Below are 14,898 nucleotides of genomic sequence, written 5' to 3'. Positions count from 1 at the left end.
GCTGGCTTCAAACTCACAGTGATCCATCTGCCTCTGCCTCCCTGACTGCTGGGATTTAAAGGTGTGTGCCATCACTGCCCAACTCCCCCAATATTCTTTGAAAGTGATTTTTTTTTTATGGGGGCTGGAGAGATGGCTCAGAGGTTAAGAGCACTGACTATTCTTCCAAAGGTCCTGAGTTCAACTCCCAGCAACCACATGGTGGCTCATAACCATCTATAATGAGATATGATGCCCTCTTCTGGCGTGCAGGCAGAATACTATAAAATAATAAATAAATCTTTTTTAAAAATTATTTTACCAGCAGCAAGACTGAATGAATCTCCAGTTATTATTGGGAACAATGTTATACAGACTCAAGCATAGACACAGCACCCAACAAAACAAAATACAAGTACAGAAACATCTTTTTTTTTTTTTTTTTTGGTTTTTCAAAACAAGGTTTCTCTGTGTAGCCTTAGCTGTCCTGGACTTTGTAGATCAGGCTCACAGCAATCCACCTGCCTCTGCCTCCCTTCGTGCTGGGATTACAGGCGTATGTCACTGCTCCTGGCTCAGAAACATCTTTTTACCTGTGGGTATTTAGTATATGACAGAGATGACAGTGCGTTGCTATGGTGCTGGGTCATCTGACCTGGTTGTTCACACAAGAAAGGTGACCCTTGGCCCCTGTTCACATCGCACTAAGAGTAGATTGTGGGGCCGACAAGTTCACTCAGTGGGTAAAGGCCTGCTGCCAAGACTTGTCTCCCCAATCAACGTGGTAGAAAGAGAATCAATCCCTCAGTTTATCTTCTGCCATGTGGCATGGCATGTACATCCGTGTATACACAGAGATACACTTACACACACACAATCATTCCAAGCAAACAAACAAAAAGCATTTTGGGTTGAAGACATAGCTAGGCCAACACTGAAAAAGTTATTTATTTTTTTGCTATTGCGTAATGCTATCAACTTGTAAGTTGAGAAACAGGGCTAGAGATGGTGGGTGAATCTCAAAACAAAGTAATGGTGGAAGGCAGTCAGATAGAGTCTTGTTAAAATAACACCAGCCCTATTCTCCTTGTACTGGCTACTGGTAAGGGAAGCTGCCTATTCCTTCCCATGAGAACTGTCGCATCTCAAAAGGGTAACCTGAGGGGGAAAAGGTAAATAATTTTACTTGAAAGGTTGTTTTTTTAAAAATATGAACCTATTATGATTAAATTTCTTCTTTGTTTTTTTTTAAAGTTTATTTTTATGTGCATTAGTATGAAGGTGTTAGATCCCTTGGAACTGGAGTTACAAATAGTTGTGAGCTGCCATGTGGGTGCTGGGAAATGAACCTGGGTCCTTTGGAAGAGCAGACAGTGCTCCTAATCACTGAGCCATCTCTCCAGCTCCTTTTTTTATTTTTATTTTTTAACATACGGTTTCACTGTCTGGCCCTGGCTGGCCTGGAACTCCCTATGTAGACCAAGCTAGCAGAAATCCACTTGCACCTGCCTCCTGAGTGCTAGAATTAGAGGCCTGCCACCCAGGTCTCTATAATACCCAGCTGATTACTTTTCTTATACAACACTGACTTATTTTCTTTCTCTTTATTTCCTACTCAGCCCAAAAAGAAGAGAGCAAAAGTGCAAGTGAGAGCCATTAATCTGGGGACAGATTATGAATATGGCATTTTAAATATCCACATGACTGCTTATGACATGACTCTGGCAGAAAGTTACGCTCAGTATGTCCACCGCCTCTGCAACAAGCTCTCCATCAAAGTCGAAGAAAGGTAGGAAGGAAGCCTTTTGGGGGATGTTCCCGGCCTAGGTATCATGCTCCATTTCTCTGTCAAGTCAGGTTTGGGGAAACTAGTATAAATGGAATGAAAGTTACTCTTTAATTACGTACCTGCCATAGTCAAGGTACAGAATAGCTCACTAACCTCAGAAGTCGCCTCCTCCCTCCCGAAGTCTCTGGCAGCCACTGGTAAGTTGTCTAGGCCACTTTTTAAATTTATTTATTAATTTATTGTATGTGTGCTGCTCACACATGCCTCAGGGTGCATATGGCACAATGTGTGTGAAGGTCAAAGATCGGTTTGCAGAATCAGTTCTTTTGTTCCCTTATGTGTGGCTCTGGGATGGAACTCTGTGGTCCTCAGACTCTGTGGCAGGGGCCTTCCCTGCTGAGACTGCATCTCACTGCCCCGTGTTCCTGTTACGCTGGTTTATATATCTGTACTTACACTAATTCTCCATATTGTGGAGTATTACTATAGCTTGATTATGCTTTGTTATTTTTAAAAATTATTTTCCTATAATGGTCTTTTGTTTTTTCCATGAAAATTTTTTTATTAACTTGTTGATATCTATAGAGAATCCTGCTGGGAATTTTTTTTTTTTTATATTATGTGTGGGGCATGTAGATTAGTTTGTGGGAAATTGAAGTCATAATAATTTTTCCATTGATTCAGGCATTTTTGCCTGCCCTCCTTTTCATTCATTCTCTGGATTTTCTGGAAAATTGTAGAAGGGAACTAACATTTAGAGTTTATTCCAGGGCAGCTTTTCTCATATCTTATCTCTGTTTCTGATGGCATATGTGTCCTGTGGTTTGCCTTAAATAACATTAAGTCACTTGATGAGAAATGGCTTCCGTTTTAAGTTCTTACTCAACTTAATTATGCCAAGGAGACATTCCCAGAGTGGCACTGGTGTGTCCTGAACACTGATCTACACTTCCTAATCTTTGCAACAGAGAGGGATATTGGGCTTGTAATCTTTGGCAAGCACTGATAACTCACTAGAATTTATGACATGACTTTGTTTTCAATGTGTTTATTTTTAACTTGCCTTTTACTTAATGACAGTTGATATGAGTTTTCATTAACCCATATCATGACATATAATTAGACTTTCTGCAGCATCATTTCCTTTCAATGAACATATTCTGTGAGCTTGACTAATGGACACAGTAGAATCAATTCCATTGTAATCAAGATATAGACCATTTCTGCCATCCTGAGTTCTCTGCTTCTGTAGTCCACTCCTTTCCCACAAGTCCTTGCTAACTTTTAACCTACTTCCTTTCCATGTAGTTTTGCCTTTTTCAGAATGACATATAAATAAAATAATACAGCAATTCCCTTTTGAATACAGCATTGTTCACTTAGAATTATATAGTCAAAATTTACCCGTATTTGCCTTCATCAGACACTTTGCTCCTTTTTGTTGTTCAGTAGCATTTCACTTCAGTTTCTCCATTTACTGCTTGAAGGATATTTGTGCTTCAATTTTTGGCAATTATGAATAAAGACACTACAAATAGGTATGGGTTTCTGTAAGAACAAAAGTTTTTATTTCTGAGTGATTTATGGTCAAATGATAAGTGTAGTATATATTTGAATTTACAGAAGACTCTGCAAGCTTTTCTAAAGTGGATGAATGCTTACTCCCTCACCAATAGTGTCTGAGTTCCACATAGTTCGACATCTCACATTTCTTCTTTTTTTTTTAAAGATTTATTTATTTATTATTTATACAGTGTTCTGCCTGCACGTGTGCCAGCAGATCAGAAGAGGGTACCAGATCTCTGTTACAGATGGTTATGAGCCACCATGTGGTTGCTGGGAATTGAACTCAGGACCTTGGGAAGAGCAGACAGTGCTCTTAACCACCGAGCCATCTCTCCAGTCCTCACATTTCTTCTTAAAACCAGTTTTTAAGTGAGCTGACTTATAAAATGGGTAAATAACAATTTAGGTAGTTTGTCATTATGACAAGGTTATAAGTGGTGTTTGGCTTGTGTATATACAAAAATGACCATTTCTTCTTTGATATTCATATATTCCCATTTTATAGACTAGGAAACCAAGGATCTGAACACTGAAGTCACAGAACCAGGAAGTTCCCAGGATTTCAAGTTAGTTTTGTCTGGTTTCCATATTTTCAGTTATATTAAGTCTTAGGTCCTTAACCAAAATTTGAACTTTTAAACGTTCATAATGTGGAGTGCAGCTGTTAAATGTACCATTCGAGAGTTGATAATAAGCCGTGACTTTTGCTCTCGAAGGCAACAGCACGCTCAGTCTTTCAAGCCTGAACATGGGCTCTAGCTTTTCTGATGCCTCCGAGGACTTGGTGCTCTTCAGCACTCAGCACGCAGGTCTGCCGTGTCCCCTGGTGCTCTCTTTATTCTCAGTTCCCTTCCCCGACTGTGTGTTCCTTGTAGATGGGGATGATGATCTTTGTTTAGCCCCTAGCACGAGGTCTGCCACGTGGGAAACATTCAGTCATTGTTGAAGATTGACAGTTCTTGAATATGACTTTACAATCTAGTTGTGTGGGACACAATTTCTAAAACTTAGGGAAAAGGCTTGTAATTAATAAAAACTGTTGCTGAGCCCTTCCACACTTTGTGGTGGGCTCTGCTAAACATTCTGACTGGCGCACATTAGGGTTAGTGTTTGCAGTAATTCTGACTCCAGCTACATAAGAAGATCGGATACTGCTTTCAGGAAACACACACATACATATGTGTACACGCATGCACACTAAGAAATGGTCACAGCATGGAAGAGAGTCCATGAAAAAGTGTGCAGTGTCAACATAGTACTTTGCTTCAGACTGGGGAGATGGCTCAGTAGGTAAAGTGCTCGCTGTGCAGGCAAGAGGACCCCAGCACACATGTGTGGCAGCACACAGCTGTAATCTTCCACTGGGCGCGGACACTGGTGACCTTTGGCTTCTCCATCCAGCCACACGGGCAAGTGAACCCACACACAGCACATGTGCATGTCGGACGTGCACACAGAGTACACACGTTACTACTTTCATCAGTTAAGTCTTGGCTAATGTAGTAAATGGGTGCGTTTCGTGAGCTGATGGCCGTTGGCACACTAATCCCGTCCGTGGAGCACTTAGAATGACAAGCGTGGGTACAGCCTTTGAATCAAAGTGGCTGCATTCAGACTCTAGCTCGTCAGTTATTAGTAAGATAACCCTAAGAATGCTGAACCCATTTGCTCATCAGTGTAAGGAGGATGATAATGTGTCTGTTTCTTCCAGCTCTGAGAATTCAGTAATATAGTACATGACAGTGTGTGCCATGGACATTGGCTCGTTGCAAACACTCCAAACACCGCAGTGTGATCAATACTGATGAACAGTTTTGTTCTACTAGCAGAGGTTAGGGATACCTTCTCAGAGTTTGGGTGACAAAGAGGCACTAAATGTCATTTCCATAGTGCTACTGTCATGCTTCTTAAAGATGTCACTGTAAAATCTAAATTAGGAGCTGGAGAGATGGCTCAGAGGTTAAGAGCACTGTCTGTTCTTCCAAAGGTCCTGAGTTCAATTCCCAGCAACCACATGGTGGCTCATGACCATATATAATGAGATCTGGTGCCCTCTTCTGGCATGCAGGCACACAGGCAGGCAGAGTACAGTATAAATAATAAATAATTCTTTAAAACAAAAAAAAAAAAACAACTAAGTTAGGTTGTACTTGGTCAGGTGTATTAAAGTGCAAACATTTGTTGAACGTGCTGTCAGCCAGGCACTTTGAAAAAGCTAAATCATTGTTTTGTATATTATTTAATTCATAAAAAGCCCTTGTCTTTGGTGGCCCAAAGCAGCTCTGGATCCAGGCTACCAGGGTGGGGTGGAAAAGGAGTGTTTAACTCTGCTACATTCTTACTCTGTAATAATAGACAATTTACTTAACCTCCTGTGTCTTAGTTTCCTCATGTATGAAATAGAGTTAATAAAAAGTACCAACTCAAAAAGCCTATACTGAAAATTAAGGGAGGAAATAAACTTAAATCACAAACAACTTTTTTGAGATAGTTTTGTTTTTTTTTTTTTTTCACTATTTCGACCTCTCTGTCTTAGACCTTGCTAGCCTTGAACTCATGATCTTCCTGCCTCTACTTCCTGTACGCTGGGATGTGAGCCATCATACCTGGCTCAGCTGTCCTTGTTACTAATACAGTCGGTCTAGGGAGATAGCTCAATTAAAGTGTTTAAGAACCTAAGTATGATTCCCAGACTCCACATAAGAATAGCTGAGTGTGCTATCAAGTGCTTGTCTTCCCAGTGCTGGGGATGTAGAGGCAGATCTCTGGGGCTCACTGGCCAGCCTGCTTAGTCTACTTGGGGAGTTCTAGGCCAGCAAGAGCACCTGAGAAACAAGCACGCAAGGCTGGTTCTCTGACCTCCATGTATGCATACACACACACTAATAATAATAATAATAATAATAATAATAATAATAACAATAACAATAATAATGTAATTGAAGCTTGTCCCTAATCCTGTATTTGAGCCCATTTTTCTCCTGTCTGGGTCTCGGTTCTTCTGACAGGTACTTGATGTAGGATTTGGTCTAACTTCTCTAGAATGGAAATGTGACCACGTCCTTTCCTGCTTAAAAAGCTTCCTGTCCCCTTTGCACTTCATTGCTTCTCACTGTCTTAGTCTAAAGTCTTCTGTGGCTTGCTGGGTACTCCAGACCCGGGCACTCTTCACTTCTTTTAATTCATCCTTCCCTTTCTCCTCTCTGCTTCAGTGTTTGATTTCTACTTCAAGACCTTTGCTTATGTAAGTCGGCAGAGTTTGAACTGTTCTTCTGCCTTCCTCTAACCCCTTTCTTTTTTCCTTTCTTTTCCCTCTTTTCATCCCTCCCTCTCTCTTTTCCTTTCTTCCTCTCTTTATTTTGAGATAGGGTGTCATGTGGCACAGGCTGGCCTTGAACTCACTCTGTTGATAAGGATGATCCTTCTGCCTCCCTCTCCAGGTACTAAGATTAAGGGTGTGTGCCGTTATGGTTTACTTAATTCTGCATTGTGAATTGAACTCAGGTCTTCATGCTTGCTAAACAAGAACTCTACCAATTGAGCTATATCTTCAGCCCAGCCCCTATTTTTTCTTGGGTGTCATCTTAATTATTACTTCTTTAAGAAAGCTTATTAAATTAAATTCTTATGTTATATATTCAGTAATTCTGGAGAAATAAAGGGTATATAAAGTCCCTTTCATGACATGCTTTTTTTTTTTCTTTCTTTCTTTCTTTCTTTCTTTTTTTTTTTTTTTTTTTGTATTTTTTTTGTATTTTTGTTTTTCAAGACAGGGTTTCTCTGGGCAGCCTGGCTGTCCTGGACTCACTTTGTAGAACAGGCTGGCCTCGAACTCAGAGATCCAGCTGCCTGGTTACAGGTGTGCACCACACTCCCGGCTCATAACATACATTCTTTATTTTTAGACTTATTTAACTCTCACTTTCGAATTATATTCTGTATTATGTTAAATTTTATAAGGCAAGAGCTACTTCTGTTTTCATTAGTGGTTCAGCCCTAGGACCTGGCCTAGTCTACAGTACATTCCAAGCACGGAATAAATGCCAGTTGATTTGGATTATGTTCCAGCAATCATGGGCATGCTTCTTAAAAAAGCAGGATGAATTGCGTACTGGGTTTTGCTTCTCTCTTGGCTCTTTGCTGCAAATAGCGCAGCATAAAGAGCTATTTGTTTTACCAATTCACTTCACTGCATTGATTGAGGTTTTCCAACTGTTGTATCACTAGGCATTCACAGTGCCCAGCTTGTCAGAGATGAATTTGTTTTCTTCTGATTTTCATTTAATTTTTCCTCTGGAGTGGGAATGGCGGTATGGGGATAATGACTGTGACCTTGAGGTGGAATTGGGGTACAAGAGCAGCTCGCCAGCTTTTGTTCTGCATGTATCTGAAATGCCAGCTGCCACTCCTGCAGGAGAGGGGAGGAAAAGGCCTCTCTCCTGATCTGCCTGCTCCCTTGCTAAGCAGTTGCCTGGGGACAGAACTCACACTCATCCGGAGCAGCTTCCAGGCCTAAAGCTGACCAGCCTGTGTTCCAGGGAGAGTGGAAGTGCCAGTCAACATGGCTGCTGTGAGGCCACTCTTTCTTCCCCTTAAAAAAAAAAATCCACTTGTGCATTTCTGGCTACTTTTGGCTTTGTTTTGGCAGCGCTGAGGATTGAATGTGGGGCCTTATACATGCTCAGCAGGCCCTCCTCCCCAGCTTTCCCAGAGCCTTGTCTGCATCCAAAGAGAGCACTGTCTACTGGGTTGACTCTCCAAATAGAGTTTTTCACTTCCCTTTCTGTTTCTGCTGTTTGATCAGCCTTTATTCATTTTGGGGGTGGGAGGGTTGCAATACAGAGAATGCAGATAAGGGAAGAAAAATTACCTGTAGTCTAACTACGTAAAGGCATATTCTACTTGAAATGACCAGTTTTCTCAGTATTTGTTTGTTTAGATGCGGAATCACTATGTAGCCATAATGGTTCGAAACCACCTAATCATCCTGCCTCTACCTCCCAGTATTTGCTGGTATTACATGAGAGAGAGAGAGAGAGAGAGAGAGTGTGTGTGTGTGTGTGTGTGTGTGTGTGTAGGCCAGATGTCTTCCTCAGTCGGTCTCCACCTTGTTCGTTCATTCGTTTGTTTGTTCGTTCGTTCTTAATCTTTCTTTCTCTCTCTGTCTTTCTCTCCTTCTCTCTGTGTGGTTTTTTTGAGACAAGATTTCTCTGTGTAGCCTTGGCTGTTCCAGAACTTGCTCTGTAGATCAGGCTGGCCTCAAACTCAGAAATCGCCAGCCTCTACCTCCCAAGTGTTGGGATTAAAGGCGTGCACCACTACTGCCCTAAGTACATTTTTAGAAAGTTATTTTATGTGTATGAATATTTTACATGCATGTGTGTGCACCACATACATGCCTAGTACCTGCTGAGGCCAGAAGAGGACATTAGATTCCCTGGAATTGGAGCTGCAGATGGTTATGACCTGCCATGTGGATGCTGGGACTTAAACCTGGGGTTCCCTGGAAGAACAGCTAGTGCTTGTAACTGCTAAACCATTTCTCCAGCATCCTAAATGCATTTTTATGTCTTGGTAAACCACTACTTCACCCATGAAGCCATCTCTGAACCCCTTTTTCTCTGAAATAGTTGACAGCTCTTTAGGCCTGGACTTCATTTGTCAGTGGGATGCCTAGGGCAGAAGAGGCCGGTAATCATTTTATATTGTATTTGCTGGTGTGGGCGCACACATGCACGTGCATGGCACAGCTGGGGCCTAGAGGACCCGGCGGGAGGCGGTCTCCTGCGGGAGGCGGTGTTCTCCCTTCACAGTGTAGGTCCCAGAGACTGAACTTAGGTTGTCAGGCGTGCTGTCTGCCACCTTTACCCACAGACCCGTCCTGCAGGCTTAAATATTTTTAATGAATAAACCAGTGGAATCTTACCGAAAAGAAGCATTTGAAATGTGAAACCCGTACTTAGTGATACAAATGGACAGCTCCCAATGTAGTCAGTCTTTTCTGCAGAATGCCCAAAGTGACAAGGAGCATTGCAGCACTTTCCACTTCTCAGAACTTTCACATCATTATTTTGTTTGACCTTCTGTAAAGTCTGTGATTGCGCCCCCACTTTTTAATATTGTGGCTTTATTACCACATTTGCATGGAGAGAGGAATCAGAGATTATGCTGGAGGTGGCGCTGCTGTTGGGAGCAGCTACCTGAAGGAGTCCACAGTACTCACGAGTTCATTGATTGTTTATCAGGGCAAAAGAACTGGCATTTGTGAGTGTGGTATGACAGGCAGATGCTGTGTAGTCTCAGTCATAACAGCAAACCTGTGAGCAAGGCTATATACTTCTCACTCCATAGCTGAAGGAACACACACACAGAAAGAGGGCTGGATTGACCTGCCGAGAGTCAAGTAGGGAGTAAGGGGCATTTGTCTGGGATCATCGTGTTTCTGTTTCATTTTCTGTCACACTAAGTGTCCTTCTCTAGAAGTCCACCTGTAGAGAGCACACCTTTGCTACCCCTTGGTGAACTGTGGCATGTGGAAAATTGGGACTTCTATTGTCGTCGTTAGTATGTAATTCTCTTCAGTTTGATGAGCTTTTTGCGGAGACAAATGCAACCCTGACACCGTATTTCTGCGCAGCCGTTAGTCCATGTTTACCCCCACGTTGGGTCCTCTGTGCTCACAGAGGCTCAGATGGTAATTTCATTTACACGTGAAACTCCGAGGGACAGCGGCTTCCCCAGCACATATTGCTCATAAATGGTAGACTGCAAACACACTGCTCTTCTCCCTGTAGAGCTTGGCCTGCTGAAGCTAATAGAGAGCATGGATTCGGTTGTAGTCACCCAGCCCGGGTGACTGCAGCCATTCTGTCCCACTGGAGGGGTCTCTGTGGCATTCTGTGGACAGAGGCAGGAATTCCAAGACCAGCCCCCACAGTGAGAATCTCCTGGGCTGGAATGTTCTTATGCTGACCTTGAAAGAAACTTCCAGAACTGTTGGCTAGAACACTGTATTTCTCCAGAGAAAGCACGATGATCAAGGTTTGCCTCCAAAGTATACCCAAGTGGTGGTCTGGATGCCTTTAGAACTGGTTCTTTTTCAGGAGCAGCAAGTATGTATTATCACCAGGTATCGTCTCAGTTAAGTGTGAGTAGGGACACAGAAAGGCACTGAACGCGGTGTGTTCCCTGAGAGCTGAGACGTCTGGTGGAGATAAAGTGTCTCCTTCCTTACTCCTGGCTGCAGGGCAGCATCCTCTGGAGACAAGACACGGAGCGGTGGTTGCACTCACAGGGGCCTAGTTGAAGTGGTGCTGCGGGCTTGGGTGGACAGTCTCAACAGCTAACTCTTGTTCTGCAGTTACGCCATGCCCACCAAAACCATGGAAGTGCTGCGGCTACCCGACCAAGGCAGCAAAATGACCCTGGACTCAGTCCTCACCACCCACGAACGGGTGGTTCAGGTAGGAGCTCCGAGGGGTCCTCAAGTGCTTTTGCTTCTCTGGTTCCTTCCCTCCATCTGTCATACTTTTCTTACCTTTGTCTTCCTTTCTTTAAACCATTGGTTCTCAACTTTCATAATGCTGTGACCCTTTAATACAGTTCCTCATGTTGTGGTGACCCCTAACATAGTATTGTTTTCATAATTATTCCATAACTGTAATTTCGCTACTGTTAGGAATCATAATATAAGTATCTGTGTTTTCCCATGGTCTGTGAAAGGGTCATTTGACCCCCGAAATGGATCACGATCCACAGGTTGAGAATGCCTTAAATGATGGTGTACTCCAGAGCTGGGTTTTTGACTCCTCAACTGCTATGAAATCACATTTATTCCCCAAGCTTTCTTATATACCAATACCCCTAGGTGTACACACACACATAGATGTACATGTTTGTAAGTATATGTATATAAATGCCTGATCTGTTGTCTGAGCTTCAAACACAGTAGACCCAGTTGTCTGGTGGACTCTGCTGGATGCTCCACAATGTAGTCCCTGACCTCATTTCAGGGGACAGCTTCCCTCTTTGCCTGTAATGCTTTGAGCCTAATGCTTGATCCTTCTCTGTCTTTGTTTATTGACCAAATTCCTTACCTTCTGCCAGTTAAAAGTCTTTCAGATCCCTCTTTTTCACTGTGCACTCATACCAATGTGACCATTTCCTTTTCTTGCTTTCTTTGGCTCTAATATTGTCTTCCTTTTCTTCTCTGCAGAGATAGGAGGGTAACAACCACACCACAGTAGAGGTGCCCAGAGTTAAGAACCCACTGTCTCGAACATCACCCTCTGTGGAGTCAACATGCCATACAGTTTATTCATTCAGAGCACACATTGATAGCTTTTGTATATTCAAACAGTTATGTAACCATTACTAGTCAGTTATAGAGCACTTCAATTTCCTCAGAAAGAGGCCCTGTATCAGCCAGCAGTTGCTCCTCTTTCCAAGCCCTCCCTAGCCCCCTTGTAATCACAAATCCACTTTCTCTGTGGATTGATTGTGTTTTACATAAGCAGAATTGTACGATTTATGATCTTTTAATAAAGCCTGGCATGGTAACACATACCTGTAGTCTGAATAGTTACGAAGCTGAGGCAGGAGGATTGGTGTGAATTTGAGACTTGCCTGAGCTATACAATGAGACCCTATCTCAATAAATTAAAAATTCTACATTAGAAATGCGTTTTTGTGTCTGGCTTCACTTGGTGTGTTTTCAAGGTTGCTCATAGTGAAGCATGCTTGGCACCTCATCAATTTTTGTGGCCAAGTAATATTCCATTGTATGGAATTTAGGTACAGTAATATTCCATTGTATGGAAGTTTTGTTATAGTTCCATTCTATTCCCCTCTTCAATCCACTGAAGAAGCTCGTCAGCAAGGTAGTAAACATGCAGAGGAGGGCCTCCTGAATCTAAATATGCTAATTTAAAAACTACTAAAGTAACTGGAAATGTTTAAGTCTTTTAGCTAGTAACTTGCTTATCATGACTCTAGGTAGTAGCTCTGAGGCCCAGAGGCTCAAGTAGGACTTCTTGCAGCATTCCTGCCATTGCTGTTGCTTGATGTCCTGTCACTCCAGCTGCAGGAGCGTGTCTGGATCTTCTAAAGCTGTTTGTTATACAGGGTCCATGTTCCTGACTGCTGCTCCCTCGGCCCTGAAAACTGCCCATGTTACTGTCTGATTCTCCCAGTGTAATACCATTTTCCTTCAAGACTTCACTTTACCCACTCCTAAAGCTTTCTTTGCCCTTCACTGGCTGAGTTAAGTGATTATTTCTCTTGTGGGTCCTCACAGTATGCTGTGTGCCTTTCCACCACACATTGACTCACCTCTGGGTTCTCAAGACAAGGCCTGACACCAGCACCTGGCCAGTGTGGTAACCTAAATTGCATCAGAAAATCAGCAGTGGTCTGGTTATGACATCCATGGCCTACAGGAACGTTGGCCATGACTGTCCCATCAAACATCTTCACAAATAGCAAGAAAAATCCTGTGGGGACTGAGCTCAGAAGTATCATCCTCTTCCCTACTGGAGCCCAGGGAGCCTGGGCCCTGCTTGCCAGTCACCTGGTGCTCAGCATCCTCCCTTAAACATCTTTCTTCATTTGCAGATCAGTGGTCTAAGTGCTACATTTGCAGAAATTTTTTTGGAAATACTCCAAAGCAATCTTCCTGAAGGAGTCAGTTTGTCAGTGAGGGAGGTAGGTGCCAGTGTGGAAAGGCCCCTGGTGGCCTACTATGCTCAGACTTAGGGTAGAGGAGTCTGTGCTGCTTGGCTTTTGAAACATCAGGGAAATGTGTGTGTCTGCCTAGCTGCTGACAGGAGAGGTGTGCAGCCTGGTGGGACTGTGATCATTTGCTTTGGTATCTGAGGTGCTGGGATGATGCTATGTGTGCCACGAGAGCTGGCCTCCATCCCGGCATCCCTACATTAGGGATCGAGCCCACAGCCTCCAGGTTCTTTCCCATCAGGTAGCTGTAAGGCACAAACGCGGTTTAAGATTATTAACAGTATAATGCAGCAGAGCTTAAGTTCCTTAGGTTCTGTCTTACCTTAGACATTTTTCCAGACTGCCAAGGTGTGATTATAGCTCCATTGAAAGTGTCTGGTAAACAATGGGAAACCTGCAGAAATCAGCAACATTAGCCCAAATACTAAGTGTCAGGTCTAGTTACCATGACAATCCATCTTAGGATACAGTTCCCATTAGGTCATGTTAACCTGGAGTCATTGCTTCATCCAGCTCCCCTTGTTCTGCCCATGCTTATTTGGTAGTTATTTCAGTTTCACCGAGATCTGTGGATAGGGTGAGAATGTACCGGTAGTGCTAAAAATACTACACATAATCCCAGCACTCAGAAGGCAGAGGCGGGAAGATTGAAGTTTGAGGCCAGCCCGGTCTACATAGCAGGTTCTAGGTCAGCCTGGTCTATATACCAAGACCATATCTCAAAAAAGCAAACAAGGCTGGTGAGATGGCCCAGCAAGTAAAGGTACTTGCCACCAAACCTGATGGCCTGAGGTCAGTTCCCGGGACCACATTATGGAAGGAGAGAACTGACTCCTAAATGTTGCCCTCTGACTTCCCACGTGGGTACATGTGCACAAACATGCACACACAAAAATAAATGTAATTTTAAAAAGCCCACAGAGACCAAGTTTCTAGACCATATGGCTCAGTGGTAGTGTTTACCTTATATGTGGAAGGCCCTGGTCCCTACCACAATGCAAAACCAAATAAAAACCAAAAATAACCAGAAAACTTCTGTTGTGATACTTATAGCATCCTGACAGTTGTTCACGTGCCTGTCTTGTCTCAGCCCGCTGAGAGGAAGTGTGATTCAGCCGTGATTCCTAGTGCCCGATTCAAGCCTTAGGCGTGCTGAATGCGCACTGAGGAGGGGCTGACTGAATGTCCTACTGCAGAGCTGCCCGTGGGCCGCTTTTGAATGTGCATGTGTCTGGGTAATAAAAGCTCTGTGTGCTGATTGCTGTTTGCTTCCTTTCCCGTGTCCCAGCACACTGAAGAAGACTTCAAGGGAAGGTTCAAAGCTCGGCCAGAACTGGAGGAATTGTTGGCCAAGTTGAACTAAACACTGCAGGGCCTTTCCTGTGACTGTCGGCTCAGAGCAGCTCTTCCCACGTGATCAGAGTAAAGGAGGAGAACGAATGCTCATGGGGAAGGCCTTCTGCGTCTGTGACATGCTGTGCTGGCCAGTCACCGCTTACCTTAGCAAAACCTAGGGTGGGCACCGAATAAAAGTCCGCTGTTGCCTAATAAAAACTCTGTGTGTTCACTCTCTGAAAAGTCTGCTGTAAACTAATCATTTGTTTGTTTGTTTGAGACAAGGTCTCTGTAGCCGTGGCTGTCTTGGAACCTGCTATTAGATGAGAGAGTGGCCTCAAGCTCACAGAGATCCATCTGCCTCCTTCCTCCCAATTCCCATCCCCAAATGCTGGCATTAAAGGTGTGTGCCACTGTGCCCAATATGAACTCATCTTTTAAAGTAATATGGCATGGAGTTTTAAAATGAAGTAGAGATTGCACCGTAAGTGAACTCT

The 14,898-nt window shown here is 43.3% G+C and overlaps 1 protein-coding gene across 2 annotated transcripts in view; it reads left to right on the top strand.

Moving 5' to 3' along the window:
- Positions 1-14,644, top strand: part of Mrpl48 (mitochondrial ribosomal protein L48) — a 44,114-nt gene extending 29,470 nt beyond the window's left edge. The window contains exons 5-8 of one of the 2 annotated variants that reach the window (XM_055623634.1): positions 1,599-1,768; positions 10,695-10,797; positions 12,947-13,036; positions 14,355-14,644. In XM_055623634.1, coding sequence (XP_055479609.1) covers positions 1,599-1,768; positions 10,695-10,797; positions 12,947-13,036; positions 14,355-14,429 — 438 coding nt within the window. In that variant the 3' untranslated portion in view covers positions 14,430-14,644. The remainder of the gene's footprint in view (positions 1-1,598; positions 1,769-10,694; positions 10,798-12,946; positions 13,037-14,354) is intronic. The other variant, XM_055623635.1, reaches the window with a different exon arrangement.
- The last annotated feature ends 254 nt before the right edge of the window (positions 14,645-14,898 follow it).

The sequence above is a fragment of the Psammomys obesus genome, unplaced genomic scaffold (genome assembly GCF_907164565.1).
Source record: "Psammomys obesus unplaced genomic scaffold, mPsaObe1.curated_primary_1811, whole genome shotgun sequence".
In the NCBI taxonomy this organism is placed as follows: Eukaryota; Metazoa; Chordata; class Mammalia; order Rodentia; family Muridae; genus Psammomys; species Psammomys obesus.
This window is presented reverse-complemented; position numbering and strand designations above follow the sequence as displayed.